An 18,263-nucleotide genomic window follows, 5' to 3' on the forward strand; every position below is an offset into this window, starting at 1 on the left:
ATGTTGACCCTGGCTACCCTGAGAAACAAAGAGCACCTCCGCATTCCATTTTCCAACTTGATAGCAACAATTCCCATACTGCTCACCCTGCATCAGATCCCTCTCTGTTTATTTCAGTTCCCTGAGTCAATGTAGCATTAATCTACTCAGACATGGATGGAGTAGTTGCTTCTATTAACAAAGAAGACTCATGAAAATTCAGGAATTCTGTCCCCATCTTCGTCATCATCTTCTGGTACATCCCCAAAGCAGTTTTCAGAATCTCAGTCCTTACAAACCTTTACCCTCGATTTAGCAGCAAACACTATGAAAGCTTGCACTGTTGTTCAGACACTCTGTGGATGAGGCTCTGTGTTGGTTTTGAACAGTCTCCATCCTGAGACTGCAGGAGACAGAATTTCCTTTCAGGAAGGCATGGGTTGTGGGTGCTGTATCTGAGCTGGGAATGCAAACTCTTAAGTTCCTCCTCCTTGTCTTCCCCTATTTCATCTCTAGCATGATTAGCAGTAACCAGCCAATCTCACTATATCTGTTAGTTTTACAACAATCCCGTAAGTTGCCGAATCTGTAATCTCCCAGAAGCTGGCTTCTTATAAGTCATGGGTAAGAATATCTAACAGTAGCCTTTGTGTGTATCTCAGTTGCCACACCACTCCATGGGGTTGTCTGTGCTCTCTTCACTATTGGAAATACAATCTTTCGTGCCTCTAAACATAATCAGATTAGAGTATCAACTGTATACACTCCCAAACCCATTCTTAAGATCCTTTTGCTGTATAAATGTTCTTTTTGGTGTCAACATCTATATTAGGGTTCTCCAGAGAAGCAGTGTGCATAGGTGTAGACATATATATTATAAGGAATTGGATCACCAGTGGGACTGGCAAGTCCAAAACAGGCAGGGTGGGCCTGAAGGCTGAAGACTCACTGCATACCACCATGGTGGTACACAATGCAGGACGGCTTCTCCTCAAGCACCTTACAACACAGCGACTGAAGTGCAGCAACAAACCTAAGCACATGCAATTCGGGAGCTTTGTTATCCCAAAGAGTTGACTTGCCAAAGAGGAGAAATGACCTCTTTAAAACTCAGATTTAGTGCCTTCAAGTGGTAACACCTTGCAGAGGTGCAGCAACCTCTCCAGAAGGCTGTCCATGATCTAAATCAGCACCAATCAGGCCACTGGTCTCTTTCTAGTCATCCACAAGTCTAGGAACCAAGGGGTGAAACAGGAGTGCATACTTCATCTTTATCCCTAGTGACCCACCAGATGGATTTTTGCTTCCTGTGTCTGCTAACGTATTCTCTGCTGACTCAGCATGTTCCTGTCAGGAGACGTAGAATGATTCCCCTAAACTGATAGTTCAGACCATAATTGCCTCATCATGACTCTAAACTAACAAAGATGGAATTAATTGCATTAACTGTTATCAAAGGAAAATGGAAATGCTGCTCCACAACAGACATGAGGAAGAACAAGTCATGAATACAGGGGATCCTTGCATATGTTAATATTACATCCTCTGTAATAGAAGTATATAACAGCTCAATTCAGGGTGCATATAGTTATTTTCTGTAAGCAGAGTCATGACCTTGTTATAGTCTTAACTGGATATTGTAAAGAGACTGCATGCCTGCTAATGGAGCAGGGGGTAGACTTATGTGCATTAACTGTATGTGTGGACTAAGCTAGGCTAGGCAGCTCAGATGTTCATTCAACTATTGATCTAGATGTTGCTGTGAAGGCAGGTTTTTAGACAAGACTGGCCTCCATATTAGAATCGTGATGAAAGCTCACAGCTCTCCATCAGGTATCCAATCAACTGAAAGCCGAAAGCACTGCTGCTGCCCTGAAGAAGAGGAGACGTTCTGCCTCCAGCTCATTTTCAGACTCAAGCTGCAGAGTCAGCTCTTCCCCGGGTCTCCAGCCTGGCAGTCTATCCTGCAGATTTCACAGCTGCCAGCCCTCACAGTTACATGAGCAAATTCCCCCAAAATAAACCCGTCTATGTGCTGGACGCCACCAGAAAAAGACTGATGTAGCTTGAGATGGAATGAGGAGGATGTGAACTGGGATTCTTGGGTAGAAGCTTCCCAGGGCAATGACGCAGGCCAAAGTTTGCAGTTAGCAAAGCCAAGTCCAAGCCCTGGTATGTGATAAACAGCATGGCTGTCAGGCCTCAGGGAGGCAGACATATTCGAGACTTTAAGTTCAAAGAGCTTGCATACCTGGGAGTGCATCCTCCCTCTCTCTCCTCCCTCCTGTTCCACAGCAACCCCCTAAAGCCCTCAAGACACATCAGCATTACTGCTGACAATGCTTTCCCAGATAATAAAAGCTGCCAGACAAGGCCAAGAAGTGTTCTGTCTTCCAGCTTGCTGGAAGAGTCCCCTCCACCCCACTGGATTTAAATCTTATGTTTTCAGAGCTGTCACAAGGGCACAGCAAGCTACTCCTCTACCCTGCAGTGCTGGCATCTTATACGGGTGCCAGTTTGGGTCTCAGCTGCTCCACCTCCCATCCAGCTCCCTGCTTATGGCCTAGGAAAGCATTAGAGGATAACCCAAGTCCTTGGCACCTGCACCCACATGGTAGATCTGGAAGAGATTCATGCCCCCGGCTGAGGATCAGCTCAGTTCCAGCCTTTGTGGCCATTTGGGGAGAGAACCAGTAGATGGAAGACCTTTCTCTCTCTTTCCTTCTTTCTGGAAATCTGCCTGCGGCATTGAAAAACCTTTTCGCTTGTAATAACGGGGATATCAGCCAACGGAAACCCACTGGACTAAGCCTGGGAAAAAGCAACACGTACATATATATTAGGAAGATCTTCAGAATGGGCATTGGAATAGTCCTGTCCCTAGCAATATTTGGACAAGGCTTTGCATGTGCAGTAAAACCCAGACAATGCAGTAAAACCCCCTGGGATTCCAGCCAGTAATATTCAGCTTCCCCTCACCCCGAGGAGGAAGATGATTCTCTCATAGGAGAATTAATCACCCTGACTAAACAATTTTCAGTATCTGCGTTGGTGACTTGGTGACTCTAAGACCTAGGCCTGAGTCCACCTGCTCCAAAGGAGATTTGTCGCCTACCCTAAAACAGGCATGGTCCCAAAACACTAAAAGAGTGGAAAGCCAGCTCCTGATCCGTGGCATGCTAAAGGTAACTGTGAATAAAGAAGTTCTTCAGTGTACCAGCTCCCCAAGGGACCTTGAAAAACACTCTCAGCCACGTTTGCTGTGATCACAGTATCGGCAGCCATGTTGGGGTGGCTGGGGAGATCTACTGGAGTCTGGTACTGGAATGCCCATTAATCAAACCCCTACCATGGATTGATATTCCTCCTGGGATGGTAATGAATGATACTAAAAGTTGAGGTCATCCTGGGGAAAGTATGGGAGGAATAAATAATTTTTAGTGAAAGCCAAGCTTTTAATTATACTAAATAAAACGGGGGGGGGGGGGGTCTGGTAAGAAGGGTGGCCTTTTTGTACCAGTACTAACCCATCTGGCCACAGAGCCTGTATTTATAGCTACTATTATTTTTAGGGGTTTTTTTTTTTTTGAAAGATTTATTTATTCTCATTGGTCAAATTTAGTCAGGTTTACAGAGAAAAGGAGATGCAAAAGAAAGATCCTTTGTCCACTGATTCACTCCCAAAGTGACCACGATGGCCAGAGCTGAGCTCTTCTGAAGCCAGGAGCCAGGAGCTTCTCCCACATGGGTGGGAGGGTTCCAAGGCTTTGGGCCATTTGCAACTGCTTTCCCAGGCCACAAGCAGGGAGCTGGATGGAAAGTGGAGCATCTGGGACAAGAACTGGTGCCCATATGGGATCCTGGCACATGCAACATGAGGACTTTAGACACCAGGCTACTGCACTGGGTCCTAAAGTTTTGTTGTTGTTGTTTAATTTTTACTAGAAAGGCAGATTTACAGCACTTGGCTTCAATCTGGCCCAGCCCTTGCCTATTGCAGACATCTGGTGAATAAATCAGCGAATGAAAGATCTCTATTTCTCCATCTCTCTGTATCTCTTCAAATTAATTAATTAATTTGAAAATAATTATTTATAAGCACAGACATTCAGGGCACAGAGAGCTTCTCTGTCATGCTCCTCAATGTCTTTCAGCATTAAATACAGCCCAAATTCACTGTAAATTCCATAATCATGGCTGTTAATGGAGAGTATGAGCAACTATGGAAACCCTTCTTGAGGTCCATCCACAAACAGGTTTATGACAGGTATCATCGCACTGGGTCTTGCAATATCACTGGGAGAGAACTAATACTGTGATTAATGCTAACCTCTTCTTTGTCAATAACTTGCTCACAGGTAAGGCAAAACTACATAGACAAAGTAAGTTACTAGTGGCATAGAGACCCTCATTGTTTAAGAAGTGCTCTTACTGCTCATGACTGTGGGACTTTCCCTTCTGCTAGGAAAGTGTGCTGACACCTTCTTCAGTCAAAGCCACAAGGCTGACTTATCACAGTTTACTCCTCTAGAGCTGGATCTTGGGTAAGTTAAACCCACAAAAAAGCTTAAGGCTTTCTACCTCTCCACCTCAGTGTTCCCTTACACAAACACTGAATTATGAAGGGGAGAGCCAATCCACGGCACAGCTTCACAAACCTCAGCTTCAGAGTGCTCCCCACTGCCCCCTGGCTTCACCCATGCAAAGGCTGGGAGCCTTCCCCAGAACCACTTCTCGTCAGCTTAGAGCCCTTGCGCTCGTCTTGAGATTATGCTCACAGGGTAAAGGCCATAGATCTTTCCTTAGAAAATTCCTATAAACTTATTTTATGTTAGGTTGGGCTGAGAAGTGACTCCAGCACCCTACCGACACCAAGCTGACACTCCCATCCAAGAATGTTTGGCATGCCAGATTACCCTAACCTTGTCTCTGCACAGAAGGTCAACACCGCCATGATGAATACCCAGTGCTACACATCACAAGCAAGTGCAAAGAGGACTTGCTACCTTTCCCCTTCTACTGCACCTAAGTTATATAACCAGTGCTGTATACCTTGGGCAGCCATTTCCCTCACATGGTCACCCCGCCATGCAGAAGTGGTCTCAGGCCATATCCCACCAGTGAGTGGTCAGAATCTCTCCTCTGATGAATAAAACCCTTTGCTTAAACTTAAAGAAGCCCTTTCTTTCAATCACTTCTCAATCTAACATTTTGTAATAGGAAGAATCTATTATCACCTCTCCAAGTCTACAGCAACCTCTGTTGGGAATAGTTCTGGGCCCTGGATTGAGTTAGCATTGTTGAGGTTTGGGAGCAGTTGAACTTCAAGGTACCCTATTCCATAGCAGGGGATGATTTTGGGTTCCCTTTTCCCACCCTGTAGTCTCTCAAGTGATAATCAATGGATACTTTGCAAATTACACTGGAAAAGAAGAAAGGACAGAGGGAGAAGGGAAAGAGGAAGGAGAAAAATGAAGAACAGGGAAATAAAAAGAGAAAAGTAGGAATGAAGGACTGGAGAGGGGAAAATGGAAGCCAAAACTACCTCCCAAACAGCCAAGTAAACTAAGAGAACCGTTGCTGTAAAGACCAAGAGGAGAACCAGAGACATAAACTTGATTTATGTATGCACAGTTCTACAGTCTGGTCTTATGATTATGAACTGACTTACACATTTAAAAAAGAAAATTACAGGGCACTTGAGTGATGCAAGCCAAAATGAGAAGAATGTGGCATTGTTCTTAGAGAAAAGTCTGGAGTAAATTCATTTAATGCAAAACATAAGTCCAGGATGGCAGTTGGAAAGAACTGTTAGAAATATTTAAAAATTCTCTTTCAAGAAGATTTTTTTGGAAAACTTTTAAAGCTATAAAAAAGCGAAGCCGTAAGAAAAGAAAAATTAATGGCTGAAATCAGGAGCCTGTAAGTCACTTGGGGCCTCGTTGTAGGTAGCAGAATCCCAGGTCCCTGAGCCATCATCCGTGACCCCAAGGATATACATTAGCAGGAAGCCAGATTGGAAGAAGAGCTGGGATTTAAAGCCAGGCACTCCTAATAGGCGACCCCCTCCCCACCCCGAAGCAACAGCTCAGCCACTGCATGCAAGACCTGCTCCAAGTGTTACCCTAAGAAGAACGCTTCTATGATTGAATCTCAGAAGTTTTCCTAATTTTTCCTAAGATTGGCCACTATGGATAACTAAGCTTTCTCAGAAGCTGAGATTTTACTGATGGTTTTTGCTATCCCATTTTGGTTGTTTCATCCCGGTTTTGTTTTGAGGGAACTTGTCCTTTTTTTTTTTTTTTTTTTTCATTCCTGCTGTTCAGATGTGTGGACTCCACTCCCAGATTATGCATGTAGGCTGACTCAGATTTGGCCAGTTACAACCTTGGGCTCCATGGCTCAGGCTTGATGCAGATGTGTGTATGGGCTGTCATCAGAGCCAGTCTTGCTCTGGAGGAAAGCACACTCCTGTCCCCTACTCTTGAACCTAGAAAGTTCTCCAGTAGTTAGCTTGCTTGCATATCACAAGAAAACACCACAGATTGCATGCCTTACACAACAGAAATTTCTTTTCTCACGGTCTCAGGAGCTGAGAGTCCAAGATCAAGATGCCGGAAGATTCAGCTTATACTAAGGCTCTGCTTGCTACCTGATGGAAGGCTCCCTTCTCACTGTGTCCTTACAGAAGTGCAGAGAAAGCAAGAGCATGCCCCCAGTGCCTTTTCTTATAAAGCCACTAGTCCTAGTCATGGATCGTAATCCCACCCTGTGACCTGATGAAAGTTTTATCAGTTCCTGACATACTTGTGTTAGTCATTCAAAAACATGACTTGGCAGGGACACAATCCAGCTGGTAGCAAGGTGAAGACAACATACAAGCCAGCACAGCTCAATGATGGAAAAAAGTAAATCCTGGTAACAACTTTTAGGCCCTGGGATCCAACCCAGCCACTCCCACATGGAATGCAGATATCTTAGCCAGCAGGTCAAATGCCCATGTATTTTAGAACAGACATCTATCTGGACAGAAATCTTACCTGTTTGGAGTGGAGTCTCCCAGTACTCCTGGACAGACCTACTGGAAAGGAACCAAGACTGTCTAACTTGCCCCACCTGACCATAGTAGGTGCCCACACATTTCTTGCCTCATCACATTAAGTAGAGGCCAATCCCAGCACACTCTCTGCTCTGCTTCCAAGCAGGAGACATCCAGCTCCCAGATTCTGGATTTCTGAGATGAATCTGACTCCCAGGCACCTCTGTCATCACCCACCTCACTTAGTCCCCCCCGTGGAGGTGAGGAGGGGATAAGCACTGCTCTCTCTCTCTCCTGGAACAGGGAAGGGTCTCCAAGTACAGTGTTCTCTGTAGATATCGACCTGCCAGGGTTCTGACCCACCCTCCACCCCAGCCTTCCCACATGCCTTTGAGAGTTCAACAATGGTGAAACGGGTCTCTGGACAGTTCCTGAGGAAATCTTCAAGGTGATGCGTTGGCCTTGGATTTGGGGCTAGTACTACAATGGTATTTTCAAAAAGAGTGATATGGGTACGTTTTAAAATACTTCCTTTGTATTTGATTTTAAATTCAAGGAAAAATTTCTTTGCTATATACAACTAGGACACATGCACAGGACGAGTCAGTTTTCGTTCTCTGCTCTCAGGATACTTACTGTCATTGTTTTTCAACATGCTAATTATGATGCATCTAGGTGTGGCTACCTGTAGGTGTACTTATCATGCTTGCAGTTCACTGAAGATAGGAATAGAGATTCATTTTAGTAAAACTGAAGATGTCTTCAATCATTGTATCTTTTAACATTTTTTTAAATACTTATTGTTATCTACTGGAAGGTGGAAGGGTCCAAGCACTTGAGCTATTATCTGCAGCCTACCATGATGCATTAGCAGGGAACTGGATGAGAAGCAGAGTAAACCAGGACTCACAACAAGCAGTCCAACATGGGAGGCAGCAGCAGCTGAACCTACAATGCCACCATGTTTGCTACAGTTATTATGTCTTCAATTATTTCTCTATCCTTTTTCTCTCCCTTGTCTCCTTCTAGTACTCCCATTACAAGTAGTTGATGCGCTTACGGATGTTCTGTATTTCCTCTGGTGAAGGCTGAGAAAGGAAGGCAAGAGAAAGGCAGTCAATGAACGGGGCACAGTAGGGAGACAGGAGGAAAAAGAAGGCTGCAGAGTATGACCTACAGCCATATAAACCACACAGGGAGTGAACCCGGACTGGACCATGGGCCCTTCAAGTGACCTAGAGAAAAGTATACAAATGAAGAAGAAAGAAGAGAAAGAGAAGGAGGAAGAGGAAGAAAAAGGAAGAAGAGGAAGGAGGGGAGGAAGGATGGGAGGAGGAGAAGGGAGAGGAGGAGGAAGAGAAGGGAAAGGGGAAGAAGGAGGAGTAAAAGAATAATAACTAATGCATAAGCAAATGCTTCCTAGCCCTAACACCTTCATGTGTCAGCTTACATGTAACACAACAATGTTATAAAGGTGGCACTGTTCAGACGCTGGGGCACAGAAAAGTTAAGGAACTCACCCAAATTGGCAGAGTATAGCCCTTGCTCATCACTGCTTTGTCCTTCAGCCTCAACAGAGTCTTCCCCACTCTTGTTTCCCAATTTACAATTCCTTAATGTGGCTGACCTTGTACATGAGATTACTCCATAACTACCACAAAATCCTCCTGTGTTCCGATTGGAAAACTAACAGCAGTGCTTCCCAGATTCTCTTGGAGCTGGAGTCTAGCTTGCCAATTAAAAGACTTGGAGCAACATTAAAAAGATGGGAAGCAAGGAGATGGCTGTTTCCCAGCTGATCAGGATGCAACTCTGTCATGTGGCGTCCAGGGCACCCAGAGATACCACAGAGGCAGTAGACAATGGTCTTCCTGACCCTGGGCTGCGCTATGGATGTATGGGTTTCAAACTTCGCCATCCCACTGGAAGCTTCCTTGGAAGTCCAGCCCAGAGCTCACTACTCCAACTCTTCATGTCTCAGGTGAGCCTCTCATTGCCTCTGACAACTTTCCTGTTTATAACTAGACCCTTTCTGGAGTGGCTTACTTTCACTCCTCTTTTTTTCATCTCCCTTCCCCTACAACATCATCTGCAGTGGGCAAAAACAATAGCAGATAGGGACAAGCCAGAAAGGGAAGCAAGAACTTGGGCAAATTCATTCTTTGCTCATCTGTCCGATACCAACTACACACCATGTTCTAGGCACAGAGCCAGACATCATCTCTTTCTGTCCCCACCCCTCTGTAACTCCTACTAGATGAGACGCCAGGCTACAAAACAGACATGGAAGGAGAAGTCTGTGGGTTCTAGGACCTGTGGCTTTGCATATGCTGTTCCCTTCCCTAGAATGCCCTGTCTGCCTCTCTTGTCTACCTGACAGGTCGCTTAATGCTACTCAGTCACTAGCTCCTCTCCAGAGCCAGGACTTGAACTCCAGAGCCAGTAATTAAATTCCAGGAGACATGCACCCAACCACTAGGGAGAAGAAGAGGAGGGGTTGGAAGATCAAGATTAAGGAGCTGACAAGGTCCGGATAGGACAAGTCATGCATCACACACACACACACACACACACTCAAGGGACTAATTCAACTATAGGCCTCATGGCTCATCCTGAAATACAGTAGGCTCTGCCTTTCCTTGGGAGAGTTTATCTTGGAAAAGTGATGATCTGCATGCTAAGTTTTGCTCACTTACCTACGCAGATGGGGAAGGAAAAGAAACCAGAGCGGCAGGCATCACACCGAGGGCCCTCCACCCCAGGGCGGCACAGGCACCTTCCCTGGGCATCACAGATTTCGGGGAGAACACCTTCCAAGTCACAGTCACACCCTGCGAAACACAAGACACATTGGGGGGGTCTCCACAGTTTACTAATTATGTGTGGTTTATAAAAGTCTTAACCCAGAAGACTAGCTATTGAGAGAAATAAACAAATATTCAGGGGCAGGCAATTGGTACAGAGGTTTAAGTTGCTTAGGACATATGCAATCCAAATGGGAGTGCCTGGTCCAAATCCTGGCTGTACCACTTCAGATCCAGGTTTCTGATCCGCAAGACCCGAGAACTTGAGTCTGTGCCATCCACATTGGTGACCCTGATGGAGTTCCTCACTCCTGGCTTTGGCTTGCAACAGGAGTGCAGATAAAAAATTTCTCTGTGCGTGGTGTGTGTTTTTTAAATAAGATGCAAATAAGTAGGTTTTTCTAATATTCAAGAAAAGCCAAAGATACCATTAAAAACATCTAGGGTCAGGCATCAACTTGCCAGTGACAATTGTTCAACATCTACTACCTTCAGATCCTTTCTTCCCTCCAACTCTGAGCCTCTTGCAGTAAAATGTCAGTTTATTTCCATCTAATGGTAATTTGTATGAAATATTTCTATCTTCCATTTTTAGAAGATTTATTTATTTTTATTGGAAAGGTTAATTTACAGAGAGAAGGAGAGAAGAGAGAAGATCTTTCATTCATTAGTTCACTCCCCAAATGGCCACAATGGCCAAAGCTGAGCCCATTCAAAACCTAAAGCCAGGAGCCAGGAGCCTCTTTTCCAAGTCTCCCACATAGGTGTAGGGTCCCAAGGACTTGGACCATTCTCTACTGTTTTGCCAGGCCACAAGCAGGGAGCTGGATCAGAAATAGAGGAGCTAGGACCCAAATTGTTGCCCTTATGGAATACCAATACTTGCAGATAGAGGATTAGCCTGTTAAGCCACTGTACTGGCTCTCCACCTTCCATTTTTGAAAGGAAAAAACCACTCACATTAGTTCAGACTTAACCTGTGCAAGACTGTGGCTTTGTGGGCCTCCCTCAGACTGTCTCGCTTCCCAGGAGCCAGGCTGCTTGCGACGCCTCCAACCACTTGGCTTTGACACCTACCCTGATCCATGGCACAGCTGGCTCCTTCCTGCCCTTTGGGAGTCAGTTCTGATTCAGCTCCACAGAAAGTCCCCCAAACCCATGTGCACACAAGGGCTTCCCCATCCTGCTCTAGATTGGCTCTATTTACCTTTCACAATACATTAATCTTTGGAGTCACATACAATTAGCCTATGACTGGAAAGATCTATGGGACAACATTCCATAATGACGAGGGAAAGAGGTGGATATGCTGCCCTGTGACTTCTGAGCCCACATCGCCATGAGTTCTCCTATTTCTGCTCCTGCTACCTGGGAGTCCTGAGGCCATCTTGGGAGGAACCCATAGTTTTCCTTCCTGGAGAATGAATACCTACATAGGAGAAACATCCAGTGGCCATAGCTGATCCCAGCTCCTGTAGAGCCATGAGCCAAATCAGCCAGCCAACATCATTGAAAGAAATAACCCTGAAGTTGTGAGCCACAACAATGTAGGTGATGTATCATATGGGAGTAGACAAAAGAAACACCCAGCAGACTGGATACATAGACCCCAGGCCTCCACATTAGATTTCTCAACACAAAGCTATGGATTTGTCCAAAAGTACAGCACCTTTGTTTGTCTTCATCATGAGTGGAACAATGTCTCTTATATGTAGCTGAGAAAATGAAAGCACAAGGACCTTGTTGGTGAGCAAAAAGATAACTAGCAACTTTGATTAACTTGCCCAAGGGCACACAATCAGGAAGGGCGGAGTTAGGGCTTGAATCTAAGTCGGCTTGATTCCAAAGGAGTACTCCTTCTACTAAACTAAAAATACAAGCAGGTAACAATCTTATCTGTTTAAAGCATATCCTATGTTAATACATAGTAATCCTATGTTAATATATAGTCAAACAAATCTCATTTTTAAAAAATATTTATTTATCTTTATTGGAAAGGCAGATATACAGAGAGGAGGAGAGTCACAGAAAGATCTTCCATCCTCTGGTTCACACCCAAAAGGCCACAATGTCTGATGCTGAGCTGATCTAAAGCCAAGAGCCAGGAGCCTCCTCCTGGCCTCCCATACAGGTGCAGCGTCCCAAGGCTTTGGGCCATCCTCTACTGCATTCCCTGGCCACAGCAGGAAACTGGATGGGAAGTGGAGCAGCTGGGATACAAACCAGCACCCATACGGGATCCTGGTGCATGTAAGGTGAAGAATTAGCCATGAGCTATTGTATTGGGCCCAAATCTCCTATTTTTAAAAAAGTTATTTATTTGAACTGCAGCGTGACAGAGAGGAAGATACAGAGCGAAAAAGAGATCCTCCACCTACTACTAGTTTACTTCCCAAATGGCTACATCAGCCAGGAACTCCGTCTGGGTCTGTGAGATCTGGGTCTGGGGGTGGGCCTGGTGGGGAGCTTGGGGAACTCCCCTGTGGAATGGCATTCTCAGCTGACATTTGCCAGTGGGTGCTGTAGCCTGGCCCAGCCCGGTCTGTCCTCAGTTCCAGCTCATGATGCTAGGTGCTGCAGCCTAGTCCAGCCCAGCTAGCCCCTAGTCCCAGCCCTAATGTGAACTATTTGGTGTTGCAGCCCAACCTGGCCCTTCCTGCACCCCCTCCTGTTTCTCAAATCTGCCAGTGCGTGTTATAAACTGGCCCAGCCTGGTCTGCCCCTACACCTGAGTCACACATATGCGGCAGGTACTTTAAGCTGGCCTGTCTGGGCTGTTCTTTCTTTGCCACAGCATCAGCTGGCAAATGTTGGGACTGGGGCAAATCCCATCAAGCTAGACTGCAGAACCACCTAGAAAGTGCAAGATCCAAAGCTGGGAGTGGGCGTAAAAGGGCACCTCTTTGATGGGTTGCAACTACCACTGGTGAGCATGAGAAGCAGGGCTGAGTATGGGCCTTGCTAGACAGGCAGTAGCACCTACCATCAGGAGTGTGGGCTGAATGGTGGGGTTCATTGGGCTGAGCTAGGCTTCAATGCCCATTGACATCTATGAGAGCTGAGCGGGATTTGGGACAGACTAGTCGAGTCCGCTGCACATATTGGCAGACACCGAAACCACAAGGCTGGGAGAGGGCCTGGTAGGGATAATTGGGGTCACCCTGACTAAGCTATAGTTCCTGGCTGGTGTAAGTGAGGGTCAAGTGTGTGGTGGGCAGGGTTGGGCTGGTGTACATAAGAGATGGGGCTGGAGTCAGAACTGACACAACAATTGCAACTGCAAGTGTGTGCAATGGCTGATATGGGTGACAGAGTAAGCTGGACCCCATACTGACAAGCAGACACAAGAGTCAGGTCTGGGATCACTTCAGATAAGGTTTCATTGGGGATCCCCTAACTGAACTGCTGGACTCAGAATTTTAACCATGGGGAGAATCGCAGGATCTGTGGTTGACCATGGAGTGCATGTGTAAGAGCTGAGCCTCCTCAGTGGGAAAGATGGAGCAATGGACAGCATTTCCATATGCGCATAGGTATCCTGAGAATCCTGTGAATCCTGAGAAATGAGATTTTAGGCCCAATGGCTTCCTAAGGTCTTCATTTTCCTTCTGAAGACGCCAACCGACATGTAAAATATTAAATACTTCTGTATAGTTTCTTCCTGTCCCAACCACAAAACATAGCAAGGAAGAACAAAGCTTTTCCTCCCTGCAGAAGTGACCAAGGGCACATTCCTGATGACAGAAAACTGGGAAGCCTGACTGACATAGGCCCCAGCCTGTGCCTCCTTCACAGCTGCCTACAAAGACCCAATTCCATGGCCCACGGCCTTAGAACACCAGGACCAAAAGGATTATCTCATGGTGAGCTACTCTTGGCATTAAATCAAGCATTGGGATCCAGTGAGAAACTTGAACTTTGCCTTGGCATTCAGATTTCAAAGGATTACAATTCACAAAGCAAGCAAGGCATCCCACCCTCAGCAGTGGACCATGGTGATTCACAAGGTCTTCAAATGTTCAAGGAAAATGCATACTATGAAAGAACTGATGCATGAACTGCAAAAACACCTTTATGTATATATGAAGATTTTAAAATTCCACCCCTCCCCCAAATTTTCAAATTTGTGTTTCTTTAAAAGACACTCCATCCACTGGCCTACTCTGCCAATGCCTGCAATGATCGGGGTGACCCCAGAACCCCTGTGTCTCCCACCTGGTGGCAGGGACCCAACTACTTGAACCATGACCCGCTGCCTTCCAAGGTGCACATTAACAGATGGCCGGGAGTTGTGAGCAAAGCCAGGACTAAAACCCAGGTACTCCAACCTGAGCCATGGGTGCCTTAACTGCTGGGCCAAATGCTTGCCCCTCTGGGACATTTTTTGAAGTAACTTCATATCTCAAAGTAATTTCCCAGCGAGTGTTCAGGACCTCCCTTGGGGTTAACTGGATTGTTCTGTGAGGCTCCCAAGGAAGCTTGGCCGCACCCTACCTGGTCCAGTCCAGTTCATTTCCAAAGTTGATGCTTAAGAGTGATCATCAATCTCAAACCCCAACCTTTCCACAATGCTCCCCAGTTTAAACCTCTCAGCAGGGATCCAATGCCTTCATACACAGGGAGGCTCCTTCTGGACCTTTCTAGCTGCCAGCACCCCACATGGCACCCTTGCACAAGTTAGATAAAGATACCCTTCCCACAAGATATTTTCCTATTACCTGCCATCAAATTGCTTTAAGTACACAGTTGTGCAGTATCTTTAGCCCCCTTAGATAAGGCACAGCTGTGCCTTGCAAACCTGTGTATCCAAGTCCAGTTGCCACTTGGACTTTTCTCCTAATCTTCTAGGTCCTACCTCTAACTCCTTCTACTTCTTTGGGGATTCTCATCCCTCCTGCCCCCTGCTATCCTCATGCCTTCTCTCACTGCCCCTAGGCCTGGATAACTCTTACTGATGCTCCAAGTCTCACTCAGATGTCCTCTTCCACTCTGGAAGACCTCCCAAGCTCCCTCCTTCTCGCCTTCCTTCCTCTACGACTGACAATGGTGAACAACTCCTCCTGACATAATGACTGGGGAAACCAAAACCCACTCTCTTTCAACTCTCTGTCTTCCATCTAAATGGGCTGCTTTACAGAATTATTTCCCTGGTTGTCTCAATTTCCACGAAAAAGGAAAGTCTTTTCATGACAAAGGAGTCTTACTGCACCTGCTGGCTTTGCAGAGCACTGTTCTTTGTTTTGGGTACCTGTCCTTGGCCTTTGAAGATGCATCTATCCAATTTGAGGGTCCACAAAATATTCATGGAAACATATAGTATGAAAAAAACTATTTTGTGTGCCAAAATAAACTTTAATTCCATTTTCCCAAGACCATTTTGAAGTAGCCTTGTAACTCTCAAGCAGATATAAGTGATCAATTGAACCTAGAAAATTTGAAGAATATCTAGGGTCATGAAATACAGTGAAAACCCTGAAAGCATTCTGTATTCTCTCTTTCCTCACTTTCCAGTGTCTGGTATTGAAGATGTGAATTTTCTAGATCTGTGGTTTTCAGTCTTGGCTGCAGATTGGCATTTGTTGCCCAAGCACTCTTGTCTGGGTGTGGGGTCCCACACCCAGAAATCTCAGGGTCTGTCAGCTGTGGCCTTAGGCCCAGATCTGTCCTGTTTTAATAATTAAGGCTTTCTTAGAACCCAAGCAAGCTCATTCATCTACACAGTGCCTGTGGTTGTTTTTACACCACAATAGCAAACTTGAATATTTGCCGCAGATTATTCAGCCATAAATATTTACTAACTGAGCCTTGACAGCAAGATTTGCCACCCACTACATGGGAATTTCTACTTACAAGGCAACAGATCTTAACAAGAAACAAAATATCAAATCCTCTGTTTTACCCTGGAAATCTCAATGAAGATCTGGGGTGATTGACAGAAATTCATATAAAATCAAAAACACGCCAAGACACACCCTTGATTAGAAACTACTGTATCAGAGGACATGGAAACTTGAATGGACCTTGAAGAATTAAAGTCCTCAAGAACAAGAGGATAGCCAGTACAGTCCAGGGCTGTAGGTCTTCTGACAGTTGACTTCTTTGTGCTTCTAAAATTCACTGCCAGTTAGGCCACAATTGGGTGGTTTTTTTTTTTAAAGCATTAATAAACTAAATTAAGTAGCAATTTGTGCAAAATCCCAAGTAAACCTAATTGCAGTCAATAAAACATCTTGTCCTTGAGGCTGAGTCTCAAGTCTTCCCTGATTTTGCAACAGACATCTGAACTTCAAGTTCAATTACATTTCTCTTTCTGACATTTGCACCAGTCCACTGGAGGAAAAGAAGCAGGATCACAGAGGGATGGATGATCACGGACAGACAGAAAAGAAGAGATCTGGAACATTCAGAGCTGTAAGTAAGGCTTCAACGCAGAGTTCCGTTCTAGTGCATTAACAACATTTAAGGAAACATCCACTGACACCCACCATGGGCAAGATCCCACCATAGGTGCCAAGAGGACCACACACTGAGGCCGGCATAGCTGCTTTCTTCGAGTGCCTGTGAGTGTGGTGAAGGCAAAAGACAGTGGGTCACATTTACAGCTGCACTGTGCTGTGTTGTGGTTCGCTAGCAGATTCAGAAAGTGGAGAGGGTAAAGGAATAAAGGAATAAAGCCTGGTGGAAGTGTAAACAACACCGAATACATCCTTTCTGCTGTCCAACAACCCCACACTCATTCGATGCTTTCTCTGATACGTTAGCTATATATCTGCTCCATGCTCCAAGACCTCTTCCCATTCTTGTATCTTCCCCTGGCTTCTAATTTCACAAAGGAAACAAGAAGCAACTAGAACAGTGCCTGCTTCCAGCAGCTCTCATCATCACACCAGCCTGTTCCTCCCAACAAGCCGGAGTAGAGAATGACAGGTAGTGAGCCGGTCCTTTAGAAATCATCCACCCTGGGCCTGGTGCAATAGCCTAAGTGGCTAAAGTCCTCACCTTGCATGTGCCAGGATACCATCTGGGTGCCAGTTTGCATCCCAGCTGCTTTGCCTTCCATTCAGCTACCTGCCTGTGGCCTGGGAGGGCAGTGAAGGACAGCCCAAGGCCTTGGGACCCTGCACCCATGTGGGAGACCCAGGAGAAGCTGCTGGCTTTGGAGCAGCTCAGTTCCAGCCATTGTGGCCTCTTGGGGAGTAAATGGAAGATCTTTCTGTCTCTCCTTCTCTCTATAAATCTGCATTTCTAATAAAGAATGCATCCACCCTGCCTCAGGAACGAGGATTTGAACTTGGGTTTGGCAGAGTGCACAGTAAGCAGGAAAAGACGCAAAGAATATTTTCATTGAAGTGAAAACCAAAAGATCTTTCATTTACCTTTTATATCCCCAGCAACTGGATCTTCTGGATTTGAAACAGGAGTGGAAAAACTGGGATTTCCTAAAAAATGTATTAAAAATACAGAAAATGATAAAAAGAGGTAATAGAGTAAACCATTAAGTAGCACTAAGCAGGAAGAGACTAAAAATCGCCACACGACAGGATATGAAGCAAGGCTGATCAAATATTCTGACTTACATATCAGCAAATACAACTGATGTTCTGTGCTCACAATCAACCACTAAATTTCAGAGTAGGCAGGACCTGGCTTCTTTATCTCTAGTTTGTTTGTTTTTTCATGTAAAATTGAGGACAGCTTTAAACACACACACACATTTTCCTTCAACTTTATGCCTTGAAATCTTGTTGATGCCATAAAACATGCACAATCCCTTTCTTTCCCACTCAAAAGGCAAGTGAGGTTTCTGCTCAATGCCCTAGCTGACACCAACACATTTGAAACTAAGTCTTGAACTGATGTCATCATATTTATGGCTAAAACACTGGTTCCTTGAAATGTAATATGATCATATAATTTATTGTTCCAACAAAGGCCCTCTTACTGGAATTGGGTGCTATTTTAATAATGACCCTGGGACAGCAGGTATAAGCTGGAACATAAGGCCACCCCATTCACAGGAGTACTGTCCCCAAGTCTCCACCATTCAATAAGCTTTTCCTGTTTGAGCCCTGCAGGAGAGGCAACAACTAAAGCAGCAGGTGGGAGGGGGGTATGGGTGGCAGTGGGAAAGGGGTGTCTTTGCCTTAGCCCCAAATGTACAGTTTTTTACACTGTCACAAAATGAACACAACCAGTGCTCTTGCCAAGGTTTGAGAAGCTGATTTACAGAATCTCTGATTTGTGTTCTATAAAATTTCTAACAGGTCCATATCTTTTCTCTTGAAGATACTTGCTGGGCTGATTGCAGAGGGGTGGAAGTGGGGGTTCTCACAACTTGGCCTTCTGCAGAGTGGGAAGCATGAACCATGCCCTTAGCCCCTCAAGAACATCCAGAAGTCACGAGATTCCTTCTGGGTGTGGGAAGTCACACCCACGGCTTA

General features: G+C 45.4%; 1 protein-coding gene across 1 annotated transcript in view; it reads right to left on the reverse strand.

Annotated features, from left to right (window-relative positions):
- Positions 1–18,263, reverse strand: part of LAMA3 (laminin subunit alpha 3) — a 216,580-nt gene that overhangs the window by 130,988 nt on the left and 67,329 nt on the right. Inside the window, exons 11-12 of the mRNA XM_058676778.1 lie at positions 17,199–17,261; positions 9,715–9,849 (exon numbers count right to left, since the gene is read on the reverse strand). Of these exons, the coding sequence (XP_058532761.1) occupies positions 9,715–9,849; positions 17,199–17,261 (198 nt within the window). The remainder of the gene's footprint in view (positions 1–9,714; positions 9,850–17,198; positions 17,262–18,263) is intronic.

Source organism: Ochotona princeps, chromosome 18 (assembly GCF_030435755.1).
Source record: "Ochotona princeps isolate mOchPri1 chromosome 18, mOchPri1.hap1, whole genome shotgun sequence".
Lineage (NCBI taxonomy): Eukaryota > Metazoa > Chordata > Mammalia > Lagomorpha > Ochotonidae > Ochotona > Ochotona princeps.